The sequence below is a fragment of the Manacus vitellinus genome, unplaced genomic scaffold (assembly GCF_001715985.3).
Source record: "Manacus vitellinus isolate BGI_N305 unplaced genomic scaffold, ASM171598v3 scaffold_2_pilon, whole genome shotgun sequence".
In the NCBI taxonomy this organism is placed as follows: Eukaryota; Metazoa; Chordata; class Aves; order Passeriformes; family Pipridae; genus Manacus; species Manacus vitellinus.
Genome location: NW_021940208.1, coordinates 49546334 through 49567865, shown reverse-complemented (window position 1 = coordinate 49567865; position 21532 = coordinate 49546334). Strand labels below are relative to the sequence as shown.

At 43.3% G+C, this 21532-nt stretch overlaps 1 protein-coding gene across 2 annotated transcripts; it reads right to left on the bottom strand.

Annotated features, from left to right (window-relative positions):
• Window positions 1–1072: 1072 nt before the first annotated feature.
• TEX30 (testis expressed 30) lies at window positions 1073–7122 on the bottom strand. Of its 2 annotated transcripts, XM_018071015.3 has the most exons (5): window positions 7085–7122; window positions 5747–5977; window positions 4260–4311; window positions 2600–2811; window positions 1073–1433 (listed from the first exon to the last, which is right to left on the bottom strand). In XM_018071015.3, the coding sequence occupies exons 1-5, from the start codon at window positions 7100–7102 to the stop codon at window positions 1260–1262; spliced, it is 687 nt and encodes a 228-aa protein (XP_017926504.1). In that variant the 5' UTR covers window positions 7103–7122; the 3' UTR covers window positions 1073–1259. The 2 variants fall into 2 exon arrangements, with proteins under 2 accessions (XP_017926504.1, XP_017926506.1); XM_018071017.3 differs by lacking the exon at window positions 4260–4311 and having other exon boundaries at window positions 5791–5977.
• Between the last annotated feature and the right edge of the window lie 14410 nt (window positions 7123–21532).

Below are 21532 nucleotides of genomic sequence, written 5' to 3'. Positions count from 1 at the left end.
AACACATTTTTATAATTTTTTTTTAATAAAAAACATGTTTGTTATCAGTTATGTGTTCCTGTCCTGAGTTACCTTGGAGATCCAGATACTTCTTAGTCATGCTTGTTATACTGAATCTTTTCAGAAGTATGTTCTGCAAAAAAGGGCAGATGAGAATTGTACATTTGCTCCCCACACACATATCTACCCAAAGGCTTCTTTTTCAGACCATAACCTTGATCCTTCTGAGAGAATCAGTATTCTCAAAGTTAGGGGTGTGGGGTTCATAATAAATCTTGTTAACCTGAAGGAAAAACACAATTCATATATTGCTGTAAGCTTTGGTTACACCAGCAAGTTAATTATAGCCCATAATGGGGAAGGCTGCAGCTGCCAGCACACAGGAAGTGTTTCATCTGCTGTGCAATGTCAGAGCTCAGACAAGGACTTGAGTTCCCCTTGCTAATGGGTAATGAGGTCCAGACCCTGGCCTGCCTCTTTAGAGTCCTCCAGAGAGAAGTCTTGTGCAGCAGGTCACACTGGAAGCAGAACCGCTTCCTGCTCCAGGAGCTCCTCCTTTCCTATAAACACAATTTGTTGTTCATCAGTATTTATTAGAGGGCCTCTGTGATCAGTCCTTTACACAAAGGACGTGTCTGGAGGAGACTGTTCAAAACTGTAACCCACATTCTTTGATCCACTGCCCAGCTGTGCCTGCATTACCTCCTCCTCCCCACGCAGGCCCACAGTCTGGCTCCCTGAGGTGGCGACACTAAACCATGAGAGACTCCTCTCAGCACCTGGGAGTGGAGGATGTGGGACCAAGGCAGGGTAGTACACCAGGCTCGCCAGCCTCAGGGGATGTGCTGGTAGAATTCTACAAATCAGTAGGTTTTAATTGCAAGCAAGTACAGCATCAATGATGTACTCAGAAATTGAAGGTACCTAAAGATATGCTGTCCAAGTAGATTTTTTTCCAGTATATTACTTCAAATATTAGTCAAAAGCATTTACTTAGTGCTCTCATTCCTAAGTGTTGTATATGGTTAATTGCACAGAAACACAGAAAAAAGTGCTGCCATGATACTAAATATTTTCTGTCCTTCAAGAAGTTCTTTATTGTTTTGCATATTTTTTTAATTCATACAAAGCTTTATTTGCATTTGCACTGAGACCTGTGAAAAGATCTGTTTTAAAAAATATGCCTCTCAAAAATAACAAACTCTTAATTTGCCATATTTAGGAAAAACTATATGAAGAAACTGCTTAAACACTGCAAATTATTTGTGCTCCAGTTCAACATTCTCTTTAAGCCATGAAAAAACTTGTGCATTTATTTCTTCCATGACATCATCTGTTGTTCGTCCTTTGACTGCCATCCCATGGTTAGCTTTATCAATCCAATGGATTTTCTTGGGGGCTTTCATTTTGCTTGCCACACCTTCTAGCAATTGCTATGGAGAAAATAAGAATTAAAAAGTTAGAGAATCAGCTGCTACAAACTGCAACTCCTAGATGTCTCTCATTTTGCCTGTGTAACGCCTCATAGGCAGCTCTTAAAAACAAAATGGATTTGTGTGCACATGAAAAACACCTTGATAGGAAAAGGGGATGTATTCTGTATTCAGGATATGAATGCTGTGCTCAGCAATGGGATCTGCACAAAGGTCCACCCTCACTCAAACACAGAATAGCAGCAAATTAAAACTTCAAAAACTGAAAAGGTCACAACCCTGTGCAGGCACCTTCCCCACACTGACAAAGGAATCCACTTCTACTGTCAGAGGGTAGTGCTAGCAATAAAGATAGAACTTTCTAAGTCAGATTTGTCTATAGGGCTGAACAGCAATATAATTCCTTAGGGACTGGCTTTGATGTTGTTGCACTTTCTCAGCAACCAGATCTAAGAACCAGTTCAGAAACTCTTAAAGATTTATGCATTAAGAGGGCACTCCAGGGATCTGCCGGTTGCTAGCCGGACTTATTTTGGTGACAACTCCTCTCAAATGCACTATGACTCCTTAGAAGCTGTCCAGGCATGGAAAATGCCAGTTGGACACACTCCCAAAATCAAGCTGACCTGTTCAAGAACAACAGATACTTGTTTGCAGGAAAATGAGGCAGAAAACCACTGTGTGCTCACCTCTGCACACCTGCTCTTCATCTCTACAAAAATATCACTTTCTGCTACAGAAGCCTGATTTGTGAGCCAGAACTGCTTTGCTAGAAGAATTTGTCATGAAAACGTGACAAATATGAAATTGGTAGTGCAGTACAGCATATATGTTTTGTAACCTGAAATAGTTAAAACAAAATAGCAACTCACTCCTTCCACGGGCCACTTTTAATTTGTACAATAAAAAACACTTAAATCTGCAGTATTGCAGTGGCCCAAAGATGAGTTAGCTAAAGTGGAAGATCAAGCGTGATCCATAGGTTTTAAGCAGCAAAGGAAAGCACTACCAGGCTTCCTTATGTCCAGCAAAGTCCACCCAAGGCTTCCTTCAGAAGCCCTATATCTAGAGAAGGCTGTAATCAGGTGCACCATACAGATGTCACTCTGGCTCATTTTTACTCCTCCAGACTGCCTTTTCATGGCAGGATTTACAAGGGTACTCACTTTTTCACACATCTCATCTGCTGATCCTGAGACAAATAGCACTGGACAGCTGATAAATAATAAATCTTCATCCCGGAGCTTGGACTGAAGTTTTGGTCGATGCAATGGGTAAGATAAACATATGAGACCTCGAATGAAGTCATCATCATCATCATCATTCTGGCTAAGCTGACGTATCAGAGAGGCAGCAGCTCGTGAGCCCATGGAACGGCCTTTCTCCCATGTAGACATAAAGGAAAAAAGTATATCTGCTGTCACCTCATTTGCATTCTGCTTGAGTAAACCACTCCTAAAAACAATCCAACTGAGTGTATATCAGTGTACCAGCAGTATGAAATGCTAGTGATGCTTTTATTCTTTTATTCCATGAAAAATATTAACCTTAATTTCAACATTTTCTGCTAAAATAGTTGTCTAATTATATTATGATTTCATGTACCCATTTAAAAAAGAAGGGAAAAAGAAAAGATAAATGAAGAAGGATCCTTTGCAATACTGGAAGGATACAGCCCATCCCGGGGCAGGGGGAAGAGAGGGATAGGTCCTATGCTCTAGAGCCTTGAAATTTGAGATAGCCATTATATAATCTTATATAATTCTTTTCATGCAACTCCAATCTGCTCAAATTAAAACAAAGTTCTATGCACCTTATTCCCAAAACCAAACCAGCAAGTGTTTATGCACACCTCAAACTTCAACCTAAAAGTAAAAGTAAAAGGGGAAAAAAAAGATTAAGTGTGAACTTGTAGCACGGGGTCAGTCAGTAACAGCAGGGGAATATCAAAGCATCTCCTCAAAGACAAGGCATATGAGCTGACAATGCTCTGTAATTGAGTGTTACAAGTGGCTGATTCCAGTGGGATTAACTTGCATCAGCACAGATTTTGTTGCACTTAGTCAGAGAACATTTAGAATTTCCCATATCAAGTTATTCCTAATCACCCCATCTACTGCCCTTTTCACATAATATAGCTTTTTTTTATTTTATCTGCCACTAGGTTTTAACTACCAAAACGTGTTTTGGGAAAACTGTTTTCCATTTACCAGTAACTAGAATTCTTCAAGACCTGCAGTTAAAAAGTACACATGGATTATCAAAAAACTCATGCCCTGTCACTTTTAAGTGATAAGTAAGTTTTCTCCCAAAGTACCTGGAAAATGCAATCTGTTGCTCTTTCCTTCCTCCTCTACAGCAAGATCTGTGGCATAGTGAGGAAAGTGAATAGATCTAGACAGCCATGCTCTCGAGAATCTGACGGAAGCAGCAGGCTGAATGTTCCCACTGGTGACCTGAGCAGCAGTGCTGCTCAAGCCAGCTGCACACACGCCCTGCACACCCACCAGCTCCAGGGCTGGTCACATTCAGCTCCAGGGGAAGACCCCCAAATGCAGATCTGTAAGTGGGCTTGGCACCCATGTTCCCATGGCAGGCAGAGGGCTGCTGATCCACTAATGAAGGTTACAGAGCATTAAACTGTCAGCTCTGCCCAGCTAACCCACTACTGGGAGGTTATTCAGCTTGTTCCAACATCAGACTGAAACCTGTCATCCACATCTGTTTGTTCACTTCTCAACAAAGTGGGATAGACTTGGAATAGTTACAGACTGCTATTACTGGAGACAGTATAAGAGAGAAAAATATTGATAATAAAAACAATACCTGCAAGGAAGACGCCATAAAGTTTATAATCATCAGAAAGTTTTAAGTATTCCTAAACAAATAAGATAAAGAGAAGCATTACAAGTCAGAATTACGACAGCTGGGAAGCTGGAGATTTCTTCTGTTTGTAGCTACTAAATACAAAATGGGAAGCTCTTTTAGCACTTCAGATTAAAAAAAAACCAGACACATACAAGTTGCTCTCTTGGTTTTTTCACACAAATGGTTTCATAACATTTTGCAGCAACGACATAAACATAATTGATTTCACATTAGCTCTCAGCTGCCCTATCAAGTTACCAAAACACGAGTGATTACTGTGTATTAACTTAGTGTAGTAACAGAGGCCATGCACACCCATGGCCCATCAAAAGGAAAAATAAGTTACCAAAAATGCCCTTCATTCGGATCATGTATTTCCAATTACACATTTGAGACACGATCATTTAAGTCTGACAGAAAAGATAAAATTCAGCAACAACTTTTTCAGTTTTTAGGAGATAACTAATCAGATGCTATCTTAGCAGAGACCTTTAAATTACCTTTACACAGCAACATATTAACATAAACTCACTAACAACATTGTGCTTCTTCCAAAAAGAATGTAGAACAGATCCACATTAAAGAGAGAAAAGTCTGACTTTAAGTTAATGTACATATAATCCCAATGACATACAAATTAGTTCCTTAAAAATTGGAATTTGTTCCCCTACAAAACTGCCTCATGCTCAAGGAAAAGTGCTTCCCATGCCCCACTAAAAGTCACAAAATAATCAGGAAAAAATTTCCATTCCGTCCTACATGCTCCAGAAGAGGACGATTATCTAAACTGATTCTATTGCAACAAAAGCTTCCTTATTTTAACAAAACTTAACTACATGAGAGCATCTTTAACAATGTACCAGCAGCAGAAAGAGATAAACACCTGCATATAAGAGGTTAAACTGATTTTGAAATCAAAGATTACTTAGATATCAGGGCTCTCATACGCTAATTCCAATCTCTCTTGCTTCAAATCCTGCCATGACCCAGTCCCCTACTCTTTCCCAAAATCTGCTTCTCCAGCTTCCAAGCCTCAGAGACCCAGCACAACTCCCAGATCAACTTCTTTCTCTCAAAACTACTTTTAAATCTGTTTCTCTTAATCCCCCACCCCTACCAAGCCCTCCCAGAACACCTACCTCTTGCTTCCATCCCAAACACTTGAGTTTTTTTTCAAGCTGCAAATTTTGCCAGGAAGCACCCTTGCTTTTTCTCAAGCTTTACTCTCTCTCCCTGAACTCCAACCCACATATTTGTGGCAGCTGTTCCAGCTATTGCCCACATAAGAATTGCTTCTGCTGTTTCTGTATACAGATAGCTCCATTTCGCTAATCATTGGTTCTAATTTTCCTGCTGTTGCTTGACTAATGCCTGGCCGTAATTTCAGAAACCTGGAAGACAACACCAATAGATCTAAGCTTTGGCAGAATTTGGTCACTTCTTACCACAACTGTTTTGAAAGCCTTAGTCCTATAAGCAACATTAAGACCTTTACAAGTAAACCGCAGGCACAGAACTCCACGGGATGCCAGATAGGTTGCCAAAGACAGTAAGTGAGGGAAATTCATATCTCCTCCAGCTCCATGGGTAAGAATCACTCCATATGTTGATTTCTTCTCTGGGACAGAGAAGATAGCATCAAGATATTTGTTTCCAAAAGGTATTTTCACTTTAACCTAGAAATGAAACAAACCCCAATATTATTAAAAAAAAAAAGGAAGCGTGTTCCAAGTCCACACATTATGATGAACTAAAATCAGACAAGAAATAAACAAAAATTGCAAGCCTGCTTATATTTCTTCCATTTAAGAGTACTAAATGAGTAAGTTTACATTACTCAAAGATTCAAAGATTTTCCATACAAAAATGGGCAAGTCACTTTATGACTCAACACCTTATGTGCATTAGAAAATGAAGCATCCCTAGCTTCAAAGCATAAATTGAAACGATTCTTACCTTCTCTGTGTATCTATGTCTAGCTTTTTCAGAACCAACTAGCAGCCTAAACCACAAGAACATGCAACATTAAGACACAGCTCAGCAAACATTGCCAGACTGCACAGTGGGAATCACTCAGTGAAAGAGCAGCCTGCATACAGTCAAGGACTGAACTCTCCCCAGGGACAGGACATAGCACAGGTGCAGACAATGTCAGATCCAAGGGGGGCGCAGAGACCCCAGCCAGCACAGGAGGAGCAGAACCAAACTGCTCAGGACCAGCTGATGTTCTGCAGAATGAAAGGGAGCTGGACAGCAGAGCATACGTGTTCCTGCTGCAGCTTCGGAGAACAAAAAGGCAAACACCCCGGTGCTGGGACGAAACCCAGCTTCATTTCACTGCTTCCCAAAGGCTCTCCCTGGCAGCGCTCCCACGGGGGAACTGCGCAGAGGGGCAGGAGGTTGGCGGCGGCCTGGCCGAGCTGCTGCTCCCATAGCCTGTGCCCGGCTGAAGTGGTGGGAGATGCCAGACAAGGGGATGGTAGTGGCGCCTGTACACAGGGATGGGCAGAGCAAACACAGCTGCACTTCCCGACCCCCGGGCCGCTGCTCAGCGGGGACCAGCCCAGGCGGCCTCAGCTGCCCACCAGTCATGGATGCGCTTCTGCGGGGAAGGCAGAGCCGGTAGCACAACCACCCCGCCCCGCCTTCCCCATCTCCAGGGGCTCCTCAGAAGGGAAGGGCAGTTGCCGAGGCTGCAAGACCCCACGTATGCCAAGGGAACAAAGGCACGCGGACCCCGCCGGCAGCAGGGCCAGCCGACCAGACACAGCCCGCGGCCATACCTCGGCATGCCCGCTCATCCGGCGGTGACGTCACGCAATGGACAGTCCGCCGAGCCAGTCCCGCCCCGGGGGCCGGGCACTGCCTGGCGCTGATTGGTCCACAGCGGGCGAGGCCCCGCCCTCCCCGAGGCGAGAGCAGGCAGCCGGGAGGCGTCGGGGCTGTTGGGGAGCTCTGAGGGTGGGTGGGTTGGGTCGTGTTTAAGTAAACGAAAACTGACGATAAATAGCTTTTAGTCCCCTGTACATGTAAAAAAACACGGAATGATGGATGGTGACTCGGAAGAAATAAACCTAACTATGTGGGGATTGCTTGGAAAGTCATGTTCTCACTGACTTCAGGGAGTACAAATGTGATGCTTCTGATGAGTTACAGATCACAGAATCAGTTACGTTGGAAAAGACTCTGAAATCATCGAGTCCAATCTTTGAATACCACGTTGTCAACTAAACCATAGCATTAAGTGCCATGTCCAGTAGTTTCCTGAACACCCTCCAGGGATGGTGTCTCCACCACTTCCCTGAGTAGTCCATGTTTAAAAGTGGTGATATCCATAACACTGCCAAATTTTTAACTATCCTATCATACGTCTAGAGGGTCTGAAAAAGTTTAGAGATCCTCTGTGAAAGAGGAAGTGATGGGCAGGCAATAAGCAGAACCACTATAACATGCAGAAAAATACAGTATTTTAATGTGGCATATGTAAATCCTCATGTCTCCATGATGAGCTGGAAAACTTGGTCATTTGCATTGGATGACTTTCTTTAGCAAGGGTGAAGGAGCAAGCCAGATGCTCATATTCTCAAGGTACAGACATTGGCCACCAGTGAGATCAGAAACTGTCTTGGCCATAACTTTTTTCGGGACTTTGGGCTGGTCAGAAGGCAGAGTATTCAAACCAATCTGAAAACAGTTCTACTAGTGGTAATTCTGTAATACAGTCTGATAAAATGTACTTATTAAGTGATTTGTTCGTTCCCCATTGATAACCATGTGATTGTTTTATTATTATACTTGTTTTTATATATAAATATATTTTTTATTATATTATTATATTTTTTCCCATGATCTCAGCTTTCTTATTGTGCCCACCTGTTATATATAGTTAGCCTATTCAAACTGTAATATATCAGTAACATGCTTACATAGTAATATAATGTAATATATATAATATATAAGAAATGTTGTGTATTTGCTAGATAGTGATTTTTGTGAAACTATGCCATGTACAGAGAACTGGTGCCTTTTGTAGCATTATATTGGCCACAAACATCTCATTGATCACATTACATGAGGTAGCAAATGTGCAGCAAATGTGCAAAGACTTCTCTCCCTTTGAACTGCACAAGACCCTTTGGGAACATTTTTCGCTTTGTAATTGTAGTGCTAAATGGAATTTCCTTGCTTTAATTAAGGAAGATGTCATCATAACACATGCTTTTGGATGGCAAATTTGAATGCTATACATTTCTCAGAGTCTTTGTTAGGGATTTTGTATCCCTTCATTGTTCTTGATAAATGCAACCACTTTGTTTTCCAGTGGCAGCTGTTACAATCCATGCGTGTGCTGGGACTGCACAGAGCACTGCTGGCAGGAGATCGCTCTGGCTGTTCTGTTCCCTTGGCTTACAGTGAACTGACCTGGCCAGGAGCCAGTGGAACAAACCTTTCTACTCCCACTGCTGTGAGGAAAGAATTAATAGTTATGGCATGTTCGTACAATCTTTGAATGCTGAGCTCAATTCCATATATGTTTTCTCTCCAAAGTTTCACTCTGTTTTTATCTGTCTTTTTTTCAAAAGATTAGAATGGTAAGGGATGTTAAAGAACATTATTGATGCTGCTGGGATTACCTTTGTTGTGAACACTGCATTAAGATCTGAAACTCTTTAACATTTATCTCATAGTCAAAAATCTGATACCCTCTTGCAATCGTGTTATCAGTCATCCACGTAGGTTACTTATCTGGAGTTTATTGCTAGTTATAATTATAAACACAGTGCTACAGCCCCTAAATATGGGCACTGTGTACATTTTGTGTCTTGTCACAAGCTTCTAGGCCATTTTCACTTCCATTAATAAATTGATCATTTTGAGATGCAGAAAGTGACATTACACTTCTCTTTGCCTTTAACTCACACAGAGATTCACAGAAATTAGAGAATTAATCCCTTTATTTATCCATAAGTTGTCAGAATGAGCAACTGAGGCTCTGCAGGTGTCTGTTGCACCTTCCTCATTTGTCATTCCTCCAGGTTATTTCTTTCCTTCAGGCAGACAGAATCACAGAACCACAGAATCACCTAGGGTGGAAAAGACCCCTGAGACCACTGAGTCCAATCTTTAACTGAACACCACCACGTCAATTAGACCATAACAGTAAGCGCCACATCCAGTCATTTCTTGAACAATTCCAGGGATAGTGACTACCACCTCCCTAAGCAGCCCATTCCAATGCTTAACCACCCTTTCAGTGAAGAAATTCTTCCTGATGTCCAGCCTGAACCTCCCCTAGTGCACCTTGAGGCCATGTCCTCTTGTCCTGTCGCTAATTGCCTGGGATCAGAGACTGACCCCCACCTTACCACAACCTCCTCTCAGGTGGTTGTGGAGAGCAATAAGGTCCCTCTGAGCCTCCTCTCCTTCGGGCTAAACAACCCCAGCTCCCTCAGCCATTCCTTATAGGACTTACTTATGATTTTTCTAAGCACTATTCTCCAAAGCATTCCAACAATCCCTTTCAGCCTTACATTACCTGTACATTTAAGAAGTACATTATCCACTCTGTAGTCCAAGATATTTCTAAACATAGTGAGTTCAAGAAAAGAGTGCATGGAGCCATCTTTGATTTATTTTTCTGTTCCAACAGAATATCTGTCACAGTTGCATTACCAAGAAATGTTTTCTGGCTTTGCGTGTGTGCTGTTGGAAGTTTAATTTATGCTATGATTCTCTAGTCAGATAGAAAGAAGCAATAGCAAAGTTTAATGAAGTCAGCATCTATTGCTGTTCACAAAATCTGCTACAGTGGGGTAGGAAGAGAAATAATTTGATTTAACACAACTTATTAACTGTAAGTAGATTTTAGTGTACACAGATAGCATGTATTTGCTTAGTGCCTAGAAACTGAAGTTAAACTGAAAGGTCTAATTATTAGCTTCTTATTTTCCCCTTTTATCTTACACGTTGTCATGAATTTACATGTGTAACAGGATATAGTGTGCTACTGGCTGTATACTTTTGAATATAAACATCCATACTTACATATCTGCACACTGAAAGTGTTAGTGAGCACGGAAATGAGCCTATAAATGTCCGAAGACTGACAGATGTGGCTATGGGTGGCCCTAGACAGAATTTTTAAAAGTACTATTACTTCTCACAGCAGTCTTCTAGGTCAGTGTGTTCATAGGACAGTTCGTACAACATCTAACTGGGCTCAGTGAGTCTTAGGTGGAGGAATGCTTACAAGGCTATTGCCAGCTATTTTAAATCCTCCTGGTGTCATGAGAAGCTGCACTCAGTGCTCAGCCAAATAGTGAATTCATCTCAGTTCATGTGTTCCATGCATCAGTGCTGTCAGCAGCTAGCATCTTGCTGCACTTGGTAATCACAGAAGCATAAAATGGCTTGGATTGGAAGGGACCTTAAAGATCATCTAGTTTCAAGTCCCCTGCCATGGGCAGGGATACCTTAACTAGACCAGGTTGCTCAAAGCCCCATCCAACCTGGCCTTGAACACTCCCAGGGATGGGGCAGCCACAGCTTCTCTGGGCAACTTGTTCCAATGGCTCACCACCCTCACAGTGAAAAATTTCTTTAGAATATCCAATCTAAACCTATTCTCTTTCAGTTTAAAGCCATTGCCCTTTGTCTTATCACTTTTCTTGTAAATCCAAGTAGGTGGACATTTTTAAGTCTTGCATTTAGTGCCGTATCTAAAACCAGTCTGAGCATATCTGGAGAGATGACATTTGTCTTAGGTATCTTTGGCACAAATCTCTTTACAAGACCTGCTCTTCTGAACACAGAAGAAATTGACTGTTGAGAGACGATGTCCCGTCTTACAGCTCTCCTGTGTTCCCAGCTGCAACAGTAGCTGAAAAACTACTCTTTACCCTTTTTTTGGGTCCTTGTATCCATACTCCCTCAACTGAGCTGAAGCTCCTCATTTTCTGTATACAAGATTTTTTTCATCTCAGCTGCCTTACATTCACCCTCCTTTCTTTTCTGCAATCTCCCTCCCAAGGAAAGACCAGCCAGAAACAGCATTGTTTAGGACCTTTCAAACCTGGTCAGGTGTATTCTCACCTCAGTTCTGACAAGTGTAAGAGTTTCTTCACATCTTCTACAGCTTCTTGAAAAGCGATGATTAAGTATGGTTCCAGTGATCTCCAAGCCATCTGTTTGTGCTCTGCTGTTTTGGTTGTAAAGTTTACAAGAAAGATGCACAAAAACCAAAGAACACTCTTTAAATAATGCTGAAAGACATGCTCTGACTATGCTGGTTTTTTCATGTGCTGTGGTCAGTCAGCCAAATTCATCTGAAATTCATGGATCAAAGCTGTTATAAAATTGTATGGCAATGGGTCTTGCAGCCATTGCAAAGACTTCAATAGGCTGGAAGATAAGATTTGGGAATGGCACAGGTAGTAGCACACACATTGTACATGGATTCATTAAAATTCAGATTTTAAAGAATGCTGAGGCTTGTAAGTACTTCTCTGATACACCATTAAATGTGCCCTAAACTAGTTCTTCTCTAAGCTTCTTGCTATGTTAAGTATGTCAGGTATCCTGACCTACACTTGAAGTTATGGGTTGCATGTCACAAAGTCTGCTTTCCTTTTTATAAGGGCACATTGATTGCGAAGTGGAAAATGTCCCGCGGGATGCTGCAAGGGCAACAAGTTACTGGAGTCCACGTGACAGCTTTTAGCCCCAGGCGTGTTTGGCACTTCTCCTCAGCACTAGTAAATCAATAGATTATATGACATGAATAATTTCAAGAAGATGCAAGAAGAAAGATGAAGCACAGCATTTAATCCACCATGTGTACTTCAAAGATCCTGGAACATTACATGACTTTTACTTATGTAGGACTGGTCATCCAACCTTTGAACTTTTGGACGTGCAGCCTTGTCTTGATCACCTGGATACTTCAGTAAGCAAAGCCCAATCATTTACTTTGGAGGCTGGATCTAAGATCACAGGTCTCTCACGTGTCTGTTCTGCAATTAATCTCATTAGCTGAAAAACAACTGTGAGAAAAGTTCATTACACTTCAGCCTTCTGGGAAAACACCAAGGATAGTAACATTACACTCAGAAGTTGGAGGACTCGTTTCCATAGGGAATTCATAGGTCTTTGCCAATGGCAGCAAATCAGACAGAGGATGCCTGAGTAATGACATCAGGCAACACCGTCTGTGGAGTCAAGAGGCAACTTGGTGATAAAGTCAGAAGGAGACAGGCTTGGCAAACTGCATCATGCCTATGCCAGCTTATGCCAGTACACACGTCAAGGTTTTGGCCTTTTGCTTCATAGTGTGATAGCTAGGAACAGAGCTAATGAAAAGGGTGGTGAAAAGAGGACCTAGGGAAAGGTCGTCTGCAGGATGGAATTTATGGTGTTATATGTTTTGTGGTTTAATTGCTCCTTTCAGTCCTTCCAATTCTATATGCTCCAAAGGCAGCATTTGTTCCCTGTGGTTTTTAGTTTGATTTTGGTGTTTTGGGTTGTTATTTGGTTTGGTTTTTTGTTTGTTTGTTTTCCCAAAGGAAATAACTACAGGGTTTCTGGCCAGTGAGTTTAGAATATTGACCCTTAAGAAAATGAACCATTTCCAGATTAAGGGAGATCTATAAGCCCTCAGTTTCAATCAAGATCAGGTTTAGCCCATCACGGTACGGTGGCCAAACCGGTCTTAGCACCCAGTGGTGGCAAACCACATTTATAAACTTGACCTTCTCTTGGATGCTCTGTTCACTTTGAGCTCTTGGCCTTGTCCAAATGCTGGGCTAAGATTATAGGCCCTCATGTGGTCAAGAATGAATTTGTATCTGCAAAAAAGGAAGTCAGATCAGTTGGTCTGTGAGATAGGTCAGCTAATTTGTCCAAGAAGAGTCAGAAGAAACTAGTGGTTTTGCATTGATTTTGCATCAAACTGTTAAAATTCTTGAAATCTTTCAATATATAGTAGTGGAATGCCTCAGAAGGAGATGCAGCAGAAATGTATCTCAGTAGATGCTTAGATGTCACTGCAGTCAAATATCTTTTAAGTGGTAAGACATTTTCCTAGGACCACAGAAATGAGAGAATCCAACTACGTCATCTAACCCTATCCCTGCCAAAACAACATTGTATGACATTCGCTGTGGTAGCTTTTGGAAACTCTTAAGACCACTTTATGGCACCAGTCCTTGTGTTTGCAGTGACACAGTCCCTTAGAGGGGAAGGAAGAGGTTGTGCCACTACAGGCACAGCAGGTAATCTTTTTAGTCCCTGCAGCTCTCTCACTTCCTGTAAGTTTATGTTGTGCTTATTGCAGCCAATCAAATACAGCAGAAAAAATAAGCAAAAAAACCCATCTCTTCTAATGTTTATATTTATGCCATTTAATCTTTGGCCAGAAACTTAATGGGGTGCATTTTCAAATACCAGAACATGGGAATACCCACAAAAACATGCAGGTATGCTTATGTGCTTTTTTTAAAAACTTGTATCAGAATTCTTACAAGTTTATGCATGTTAGGCCTGCGGGATGAAGTAAACTTTCTTGTGGAAAGTCTAGCACAAACTCAGTATTTAGACCTTGTTAAAGCCCTAGTTTGAGAGGTTAAATAGTATTAAATGTTGCAGGAGCCTCATGCCACATCTCTGGAAGGGGAGTGGGTAGAGTTCATTCACTGTGAAGTAATACTTGTGTTAATAGTTAGAGGTAGGATGACCAGGAATCCATGCCTGGAAAACCTGTGATCTTGATGATTTCAGTGCCCTCTCTGGCATCCTGTGAAAAATCTCACATGACAGCTTTGAAGGCAGCTGGATCCCTTGCTGGTCAGCTGCTCCTACTAGAAAATTCTTCTCCAGATATTCTCTGGATGGCAGAAATCCCCATCAAAACACTCACCAGAAGGGAAAGAGCAGTGGTGCTGTGAAAACAGCCTGGGGAGTGTCCCCATATCAGATAAGCCCATCAAAAACACTGCTAGTTCAGCAACATCAAACTATTAAAATGTCACAGCATGGAGCTCAGCTTGAGCTGTTTTGTTCATTTCTGGGATAGGATTCGAAGCCTAAACTGCACTCCATGCTGCTGGGGGAAGATCACCACCAGCGCTCTGGGGAGTGAGCTGGAAGGTGCATCCATGAAGTAGAAACATGTACTGAGTGACATCCTTTGGAGTTGATCAGTCAGGAAAACATGAATAAATAAGTCTTTGTGCAAGGGACACCACCTTTATGAAAGGCATCTGGTGTGCAGCTTAGGCAAAAATGCCATGAAGGTGAGGGCAGCACCTCCCCATGTGCCCCACAGGGTCTATAGGTAACTTTGGAAAATGCCTGCACTTGGGCAGGGCTGTGCTGGCCTGTGACAGTGACCTCCTTGCTTCAAGTGTACAGATGCTGCAAGATCAATGTCCCCCAGGAAATGTGATTTTTTAGAGATGTTTCTCAAACCGTGCTTGAAATACCTGATGTTAGTAGGCAGCCCATGAGGCAACTCTGTGAACAAGATGTTGACCAGCCAGGGAGTTCACTCTGCTGATACAAGACTATGCCTTAGGACATATTTGAGATAGAAGTGGCCTGGGCATAGCATAAAGCCCTTCTCAGTGCCCTCTTCCCTAACAGCTTGCAATGTTGAGCTCTGCAGGAGCCTCCCACCCACCACGTCCCAAACAGTAATTTCAAGCTGTCTGGCCTAGGAGACTGGTAGGTTTTGAAATGATGCCAGGATATGATTAATAAATTTCCAGGTGCTTGCAGGAAGGGCAAGGAAAGCAGTGCTGGGAACAGCTGTGGAGGAGATTGCCAAAAGCGTGAGGTGACCTCCATCTTGTCTATGGTTGGGTGTCCCTCCAGACAGCAGAGAGATATTTGCAAAAACCCAACAGGATTGTACCCCACAGTTCCAATTCCCTATATGGATTCTCCTTTTCTGTGTAAGTGAGAACCACTATCTTGTCCTCCTCAGCCCAAGTGCCATTACTGATCAGTCAGGAGAAGTGACAAACCTCCTGGCAGCGGGAGCTGAGGAGCTGAGGCCTCTAGGATGAGCTGTGGAGGAAGAGGTGATGGCTGGTTTCACCTTTGTTTCAGTCACTGGAGAAGAAAGACATTCTGCCCCCACTCTCCTGGGGACCAGACAGAGTTCACAGAGAGTCTATGAGGAGGGCTGAACTCCTGCTGCTGAGGTGAGTCTTCAAAGGTTCATCTTTTTTTCATTTTCTTCAACTGCCAGAAGTCACGAGCATGTGGTTCATGAGACAAGATGTCCATGTGCCACTGGAAGACTTTGCTCCTTCCCCTGTCAGCGCCTGCCCAGCCCTCCTACGCTCTCTCTTGTCTTCTTTCAATGACTTGGTTTACAATGCTCCCATAGAAAGGCTTGTTGCATTCAGAGAATTGAATGGGCAAAAAACTAGAGAAAATTATTCACTGTTTTGCCCCTGTTGGGTTAGTTTCCCGGCCACTGTTTTCTGCATCAGCTTCCTGTAGGCTGACAGGAGCAAGGGGGCAGTCTGAGCACCTTGGCCCTGCAGGTGGCCCTTTGCAACCTCATTACCATCACTGCAGAGGACAGCACAGCCTCTGTCACCCTTGGGGAGCATATCTCAAGGCAGAGCATCTCACAGTTCCTCCAGGGTGAGGGAAAGCACTACAGCTTGCCGAGGCAGGGGCACCCCAAACCTGTGTGAAGGAGTGAAGTGCTCTCCACAGGTACCCGTGGCAGATATTTTTTCATTGCTGCTTATTATGTAGAGTCAGGAAATGGACTGTTCCCAGGGTTTTTTTGACCATGAAGGCCTTCTCACTCAGCAGTAACCTAATCCCCACATAGGCAGGGGTCTCCTATATATTGATGTGCAGTCTGGTGCCATTTTTTGCATTAGCTTTTTTAACTTGCTCAACAGCTTGCCACGGACTCTGAAACAGCAAGCATAAAAAGCCATGCCAATGGACATGTAGAATGAATGGAATAAAAATGGAGCAAGGTAAATTTTTTTTCTGAAATTTAAGGAGGCATCAGATGTTGATCAAGATAACTTTAGTCTTTGATAGTGCTGGACAGTTTAATGTCCCCACTCATATATTAGCAAAACCTTTCTGTGTATAGTGTCCTTTGTACTTGTAGTGACACACTGAAAGAAGCCCTCATTCTCAATTTAATGGAGACACATCTCACAGTGATTTTATATATTTCTTAGTTAACAAAAAAACCACCTCTCTCCCAGGGACAAAGACCTCCCAGCTTATGGAAAGGCAGTATCAGTTTTTCCTTGGTTACAGAGCTCATTTTTTTCCCTGTAATTGGATATTAACCTCTGATTGATATCAGAAGCAACACTCTGGCACTATCCCGGCAGGTTGATAGTTGAGGCTTCTGACTTCAGGTTTCAGTTTCCCAGGGAAGGACCATGCCGAGGTATTTCCTCTTTCCTCAGAGGTGTGGGGAGCAGGATCAGGAGTGTGCCTGGCTGTGTCAAGTGTCCCGCTTCAGTGTGTTTCCTGGTACCACAGGGACACAGCTGCACGGTTAAAAGATCCAGATAACTGGATATGTTTGAAGTGAGATTTGTTCACCTGGGTTCAAAAGCTCACTGCACAAGAATAGTTACTTGTGAAGAGTTGCACCCCATGACAGAAATAAACAATTCCAGGCTCTTTTAAAATAAGAAATAATCTTAAGTATGTAGAACCCTAAATGCATCTGCAGCTGCTTTCCAGGCCACATTTAACTGAACAGAACTACTTACCTCACATCCACATTAGATCCAAAAAAGTTCACTGCTTGGACCAAGGTCAAACACAAGCTCTTAGGCACATCCATAACTTGAACATGCTGAGTATTACTTAATGGGTAGGGCTACACATGCCTGAGTGATGGGCCACGTGTGTGCCACTTTGAACTTTTTTGAATTAGAATTTGGAGTGCTGGCTTAGTGAAATAAAATAATTGAATTAGAAGGCCTATTTTGTTTAATGAATTTTATTCTAACAGGACTGTGTTTCCATTCCAGCACAGAGACGTCCCATGGCCCAGGAGGCTTTGAATCAGAGACATTACACTGTGTGTACATTAAAGTCTGTAATTCAAAGGATTAATCTCTTCCCTATTCTCCTTGCCTGTGTCTGAAGGAGGAGGTGAAATCTCTGTCCAGTTGTGACATCTGCAACTGCATGGGATAAAAGGACACCTCTCTGTGGAAAGCTCACTATGCTGAGAGCTTTACAGGCAAACAGACATAAACTCTGCTCATGAAAACCCAGTGCTACCTGATTCTATAAGAAAAGGTCACTGGCAGTAGAAAGGTGAGAATGAATAATGCAATTGGCTAGCTGCAAATTCAGCAGGCTTGTAAGGGCCAGAGACTCTGGTCTGCTGAGGCCATGTTACATTGTAGATGCAGTAAGTAGTGCCCTTGGACACTTCTTAGGTTTGTTTAAATTACATTTTTACAAGCTTTTGTTCATGGATTTTCATCAGGAAACTACAGGTCTCTTTCCATAGGAAATCAATAATCCTGGCACCTGGATTCTCAAGCCACCTAGCGGGGATGCCTGGGTGAGGTAGTGTGACTGGTCCAGTAGCCCAGCAGAAAAGGCAGCCTGAGTTACTCACTGTCCTCTTGAACTAGAAATACTGTAAGAGTCATGACAAATAACCATGTACCTGGTCAGAGGTCTAAGTACAGGTGTTTAAAGCAGGGAAAGGATAAGATTAGAAAAGCTCCTGTTTCTGTGAAAGGAGTCTTTGTTCATGAAATATTGTGCCAGTGGACTTTTCTAGCCAAGAAGTAAGTGACCTGGAAACACAGCAGGATAAGAGGGAGAATGGGGAAAAAAATGGGTGAGAAAGGTGACTTCTCAGCATCTTGACTGCTGCCCATGTACAATGTAAATGTGCTGGATCTGGGTACTCCTGAACCTGGTTGGCAAAGGGGCTGCAGCACTCCTGCATAGGACAGTCCCTCAAACCACCAGCTTCATTCCTGGTGTGTGAATACCCTGTTGAATTTATTTGAGTGAGTCAGCTGCGGGACTCTTGGCAGGGTGGGAGCCTCCATGCCAGCACAGGACAGTGAATGGAAGTGAGAATGTGGCTCATCTTCCTTTTTTACTTCTGTTCCTCTTCCTAACACTACCCACCACAGAGTGCCACTGTTTCCTTGCCCTCACTTGGGTGCTAGTTGGTCACTGTGGTACACACAAATCTTCTCTAGGAGGAGAAGGCCCCCTCCTCCTGTGGAGAGAGGATTACCAAGCTCAGTGATGTCACAGACACCAAGTGCCAGGGCCACCTAAAGGCTAGGAGCCAGCTGAGGAGGTAGGAACAGCAGTGGGAAACAAAACTTCCTGCTTGCGGTGGCAGGAGCACCAAGGGCCTCCACTTTTTGATATTGAGGTGGGTGAACAGGTGGGTGCTACTCTGCCAAGCTCCTCAAGTCCTGGCTTGTTGGTGGCCCCCTGCCTGGAAAACGCCTTGACCTGGTGGGAACTGTCTCAGGTGCCCATGCAGGCTGTCCACTCCTGCCCCATGGAGGGCTGAGTAGGTCATATCAAGTGATTGGAAATTTGATGCTTGGCTCAAGAGGGTCTCATGGTTCATTGGAAACTAAGCTAATTAGGCCCTGAAGACAGCAGTTCAGAAATACCCTGTCTGGCTATGGGTGGCATGGCAGGAGACCAGGACCAGGAAAGCTCACCTCTCCCCTTCTGCACTTGGGCAGCTCCACACCTAGCACACACCATGAGGTGTGTATTAGCTGGCCCAACCCCAACTGTGCCTTATCTGCCAAGGGGTGATGAAGGAAGGATTTCCTAAATGCTTTTTCCTGAGTTATTTTGGTTCTGCCAAAAGGCCTGCTGCTTTGTGTTCAATTACAGAATCTCACAGAATCAACCAGGTTGGAAAAGACCTCCAAGATCATCAAGTCCAACCCAACACCACCCTGTCAACTAGAGCATAGCACTGAGTGCCACATCCAGTCTCTTCTTAAATACCTCCAGGGAGAGTGACTCCAACCACCTCCTGGGCAGCACATTCCAATGTTTGATCACTCTGTAAAGAATTTCTTTCTAATGTCTAACCTAAAGCTCCCTGGCACAGCTTAAGACTGTGCCCTCTTGTCCTACTGCTGGTTGCCTGGGAGAAGAGACCAACCCCCACCTGGCTACAACCTCCCTTCAGGTAGTTGTAGAGAGTGATGAGGTCTCCCCTGAGCCTCCCGCTCTCCAGGATAAACAGCCCCAGCTCCCTCAGCCTCTCTTCATAGGGCCTGTGCTCGAGTCCCTTCTTTGGACACTCTCCAGCACCTCAATATCCTTCCTAAATTGAGGAGCCCAAAACTGGACACAGTACTCCAGGTGTGGCCTCACCAGCACTGAGTACAGGTCCTGGTCCTGCTGGCCACACTGTTCCTGATCCAGGCCAGGATGCCATTGGCCTTCTTGGCCACCTGGGCACACTGCTGGCTCATGTTCCACTTCCTGTCAATGCAAACTCCCAGGTCCCTTTCTGCCTGGCTGCTCTCCAGCCGCTCTGTCCCCAGCCTGTAGCGCTGCAGGGGGTTGTTGTGGCCAAAGTGCAGGACCCGGTACTTGGCCTTGTTGAACCTCATCTCGTTGGAATCAGCCCAATCCTCCAGCCTGTCCAGGTCCCTCTGAAGAGCCCTCCTACCTTCCAGCAGATTGACACTCCCTCCCAACTTGGTGTCATCTTCAAATTTGCTGATGGTGGACTCAATTCCCTCATCCAGATCATCAATAAACATATTAAACAGGACTGGGCCCAACACTGATCCCTGGGGGACACCACTAGTGACTGGCCACCAACTGGATGCAGCACCGTTCACCACCACTCTCTGGGCCTGGCAAATGGCCCTGGCAACCCCCCTTGCTCGCCAGGTTGGCTCCCAAGAGTAGCCAAGCCCAGGCTACCAGGCTACTGTCATTTATTCCTCTGGATTATTACCTGAAGCAGGTCCACCCTGCACATACTGGGCGCTGTTTGGGTTAAGCCCAGGTGCTCAGCCAAGCCAGCTCTGGCAGCAAGGGCAGAGTCTGAAGGGTCACAGCCTCTTCCTTCATGTCACCAGCAGGGACACAAAGTGAGACAGGCCTGGTCTTTGCTTCAATTCTGTCCCACCTTTCAGCAGTGCTTCAGAGCCCAAAGTATATGAAAGGGGCGTTTCCAGAGACAGGGAACACCAAGCATTTCAATGTTTCTGATAAATTGGTACTCACCGTGGAAAAAATGAATACCACACTTGTATCTAGAGATCAAAGCAAGGAACCAGCACATTAGTCTCTTATTACACAGTTGTCAACCCAATGCTATAATTGGTATTATATATATAATATAAACCATTACACATATATTATATATTTATTTTCCTCTTAACAGTAGTTTCTGATTTTTCCTTCTCTGGATGAGGCAGGCTGTTGCTCTTACTATCCTTGTGATTTCTAACTTGGCTTCTGCAATGAAATAAAAAACCAGTCCTCACTTTACAAACATGTGGTCATGTTTCTTAAATGAAACAGTGTGATGCACAGAGTACCAAGGCTGTAATTCAAGTTGCTCATCACAAACTGCCAAAGTCATTTTTCTTTCAGGATATTGCCTTTCACTGAATCTGAAGATTGACTTATGATTTGGTGGGCCAAGCAGGATATTTGTTACTCTTAGGAAGAGTGATTAGCAAACACTGGCAAGGCATTCTCCTAAACAGTATGACACTATTACTCACTGTTGAATTTAAATGAAAAGATAAATATTTCACACAACAAGCTTAGCTGCACATGGCTTTTGCCTCTATTGTTTATTACATATTTCTAAAGTAGCAGGTAATGATTTTCGTGTTTTGTGAGCTATAATTTAAAACCAATAAATCAAAGAGCTTTATTAAAGGATCTTCTTATCCTACTCAGAGCAGCATAGCCAGATGTTAAATAAGAAATGGAGAAGAAAACTTTTAAAACAGATATTTTAAAGGTAAATTAAGTAGTATGTTTGCAGAAATTGTTACCTTCAACTGAGGCTACACTTGCTTTGTCATTAAAAAAAAAAAATTGAAAAATTGAAAGTGCTGTACTTTTAAAGGGTTTTTACACTGCCTTGGCTACTTCCAGTTGACCCTGGTGGCTTTGGCTATTGCTGTCCTGGCCCTAGGTAGCAGCTGACTGGAAAGACCTGTGCTACAATGCTCAAAATAGTCATG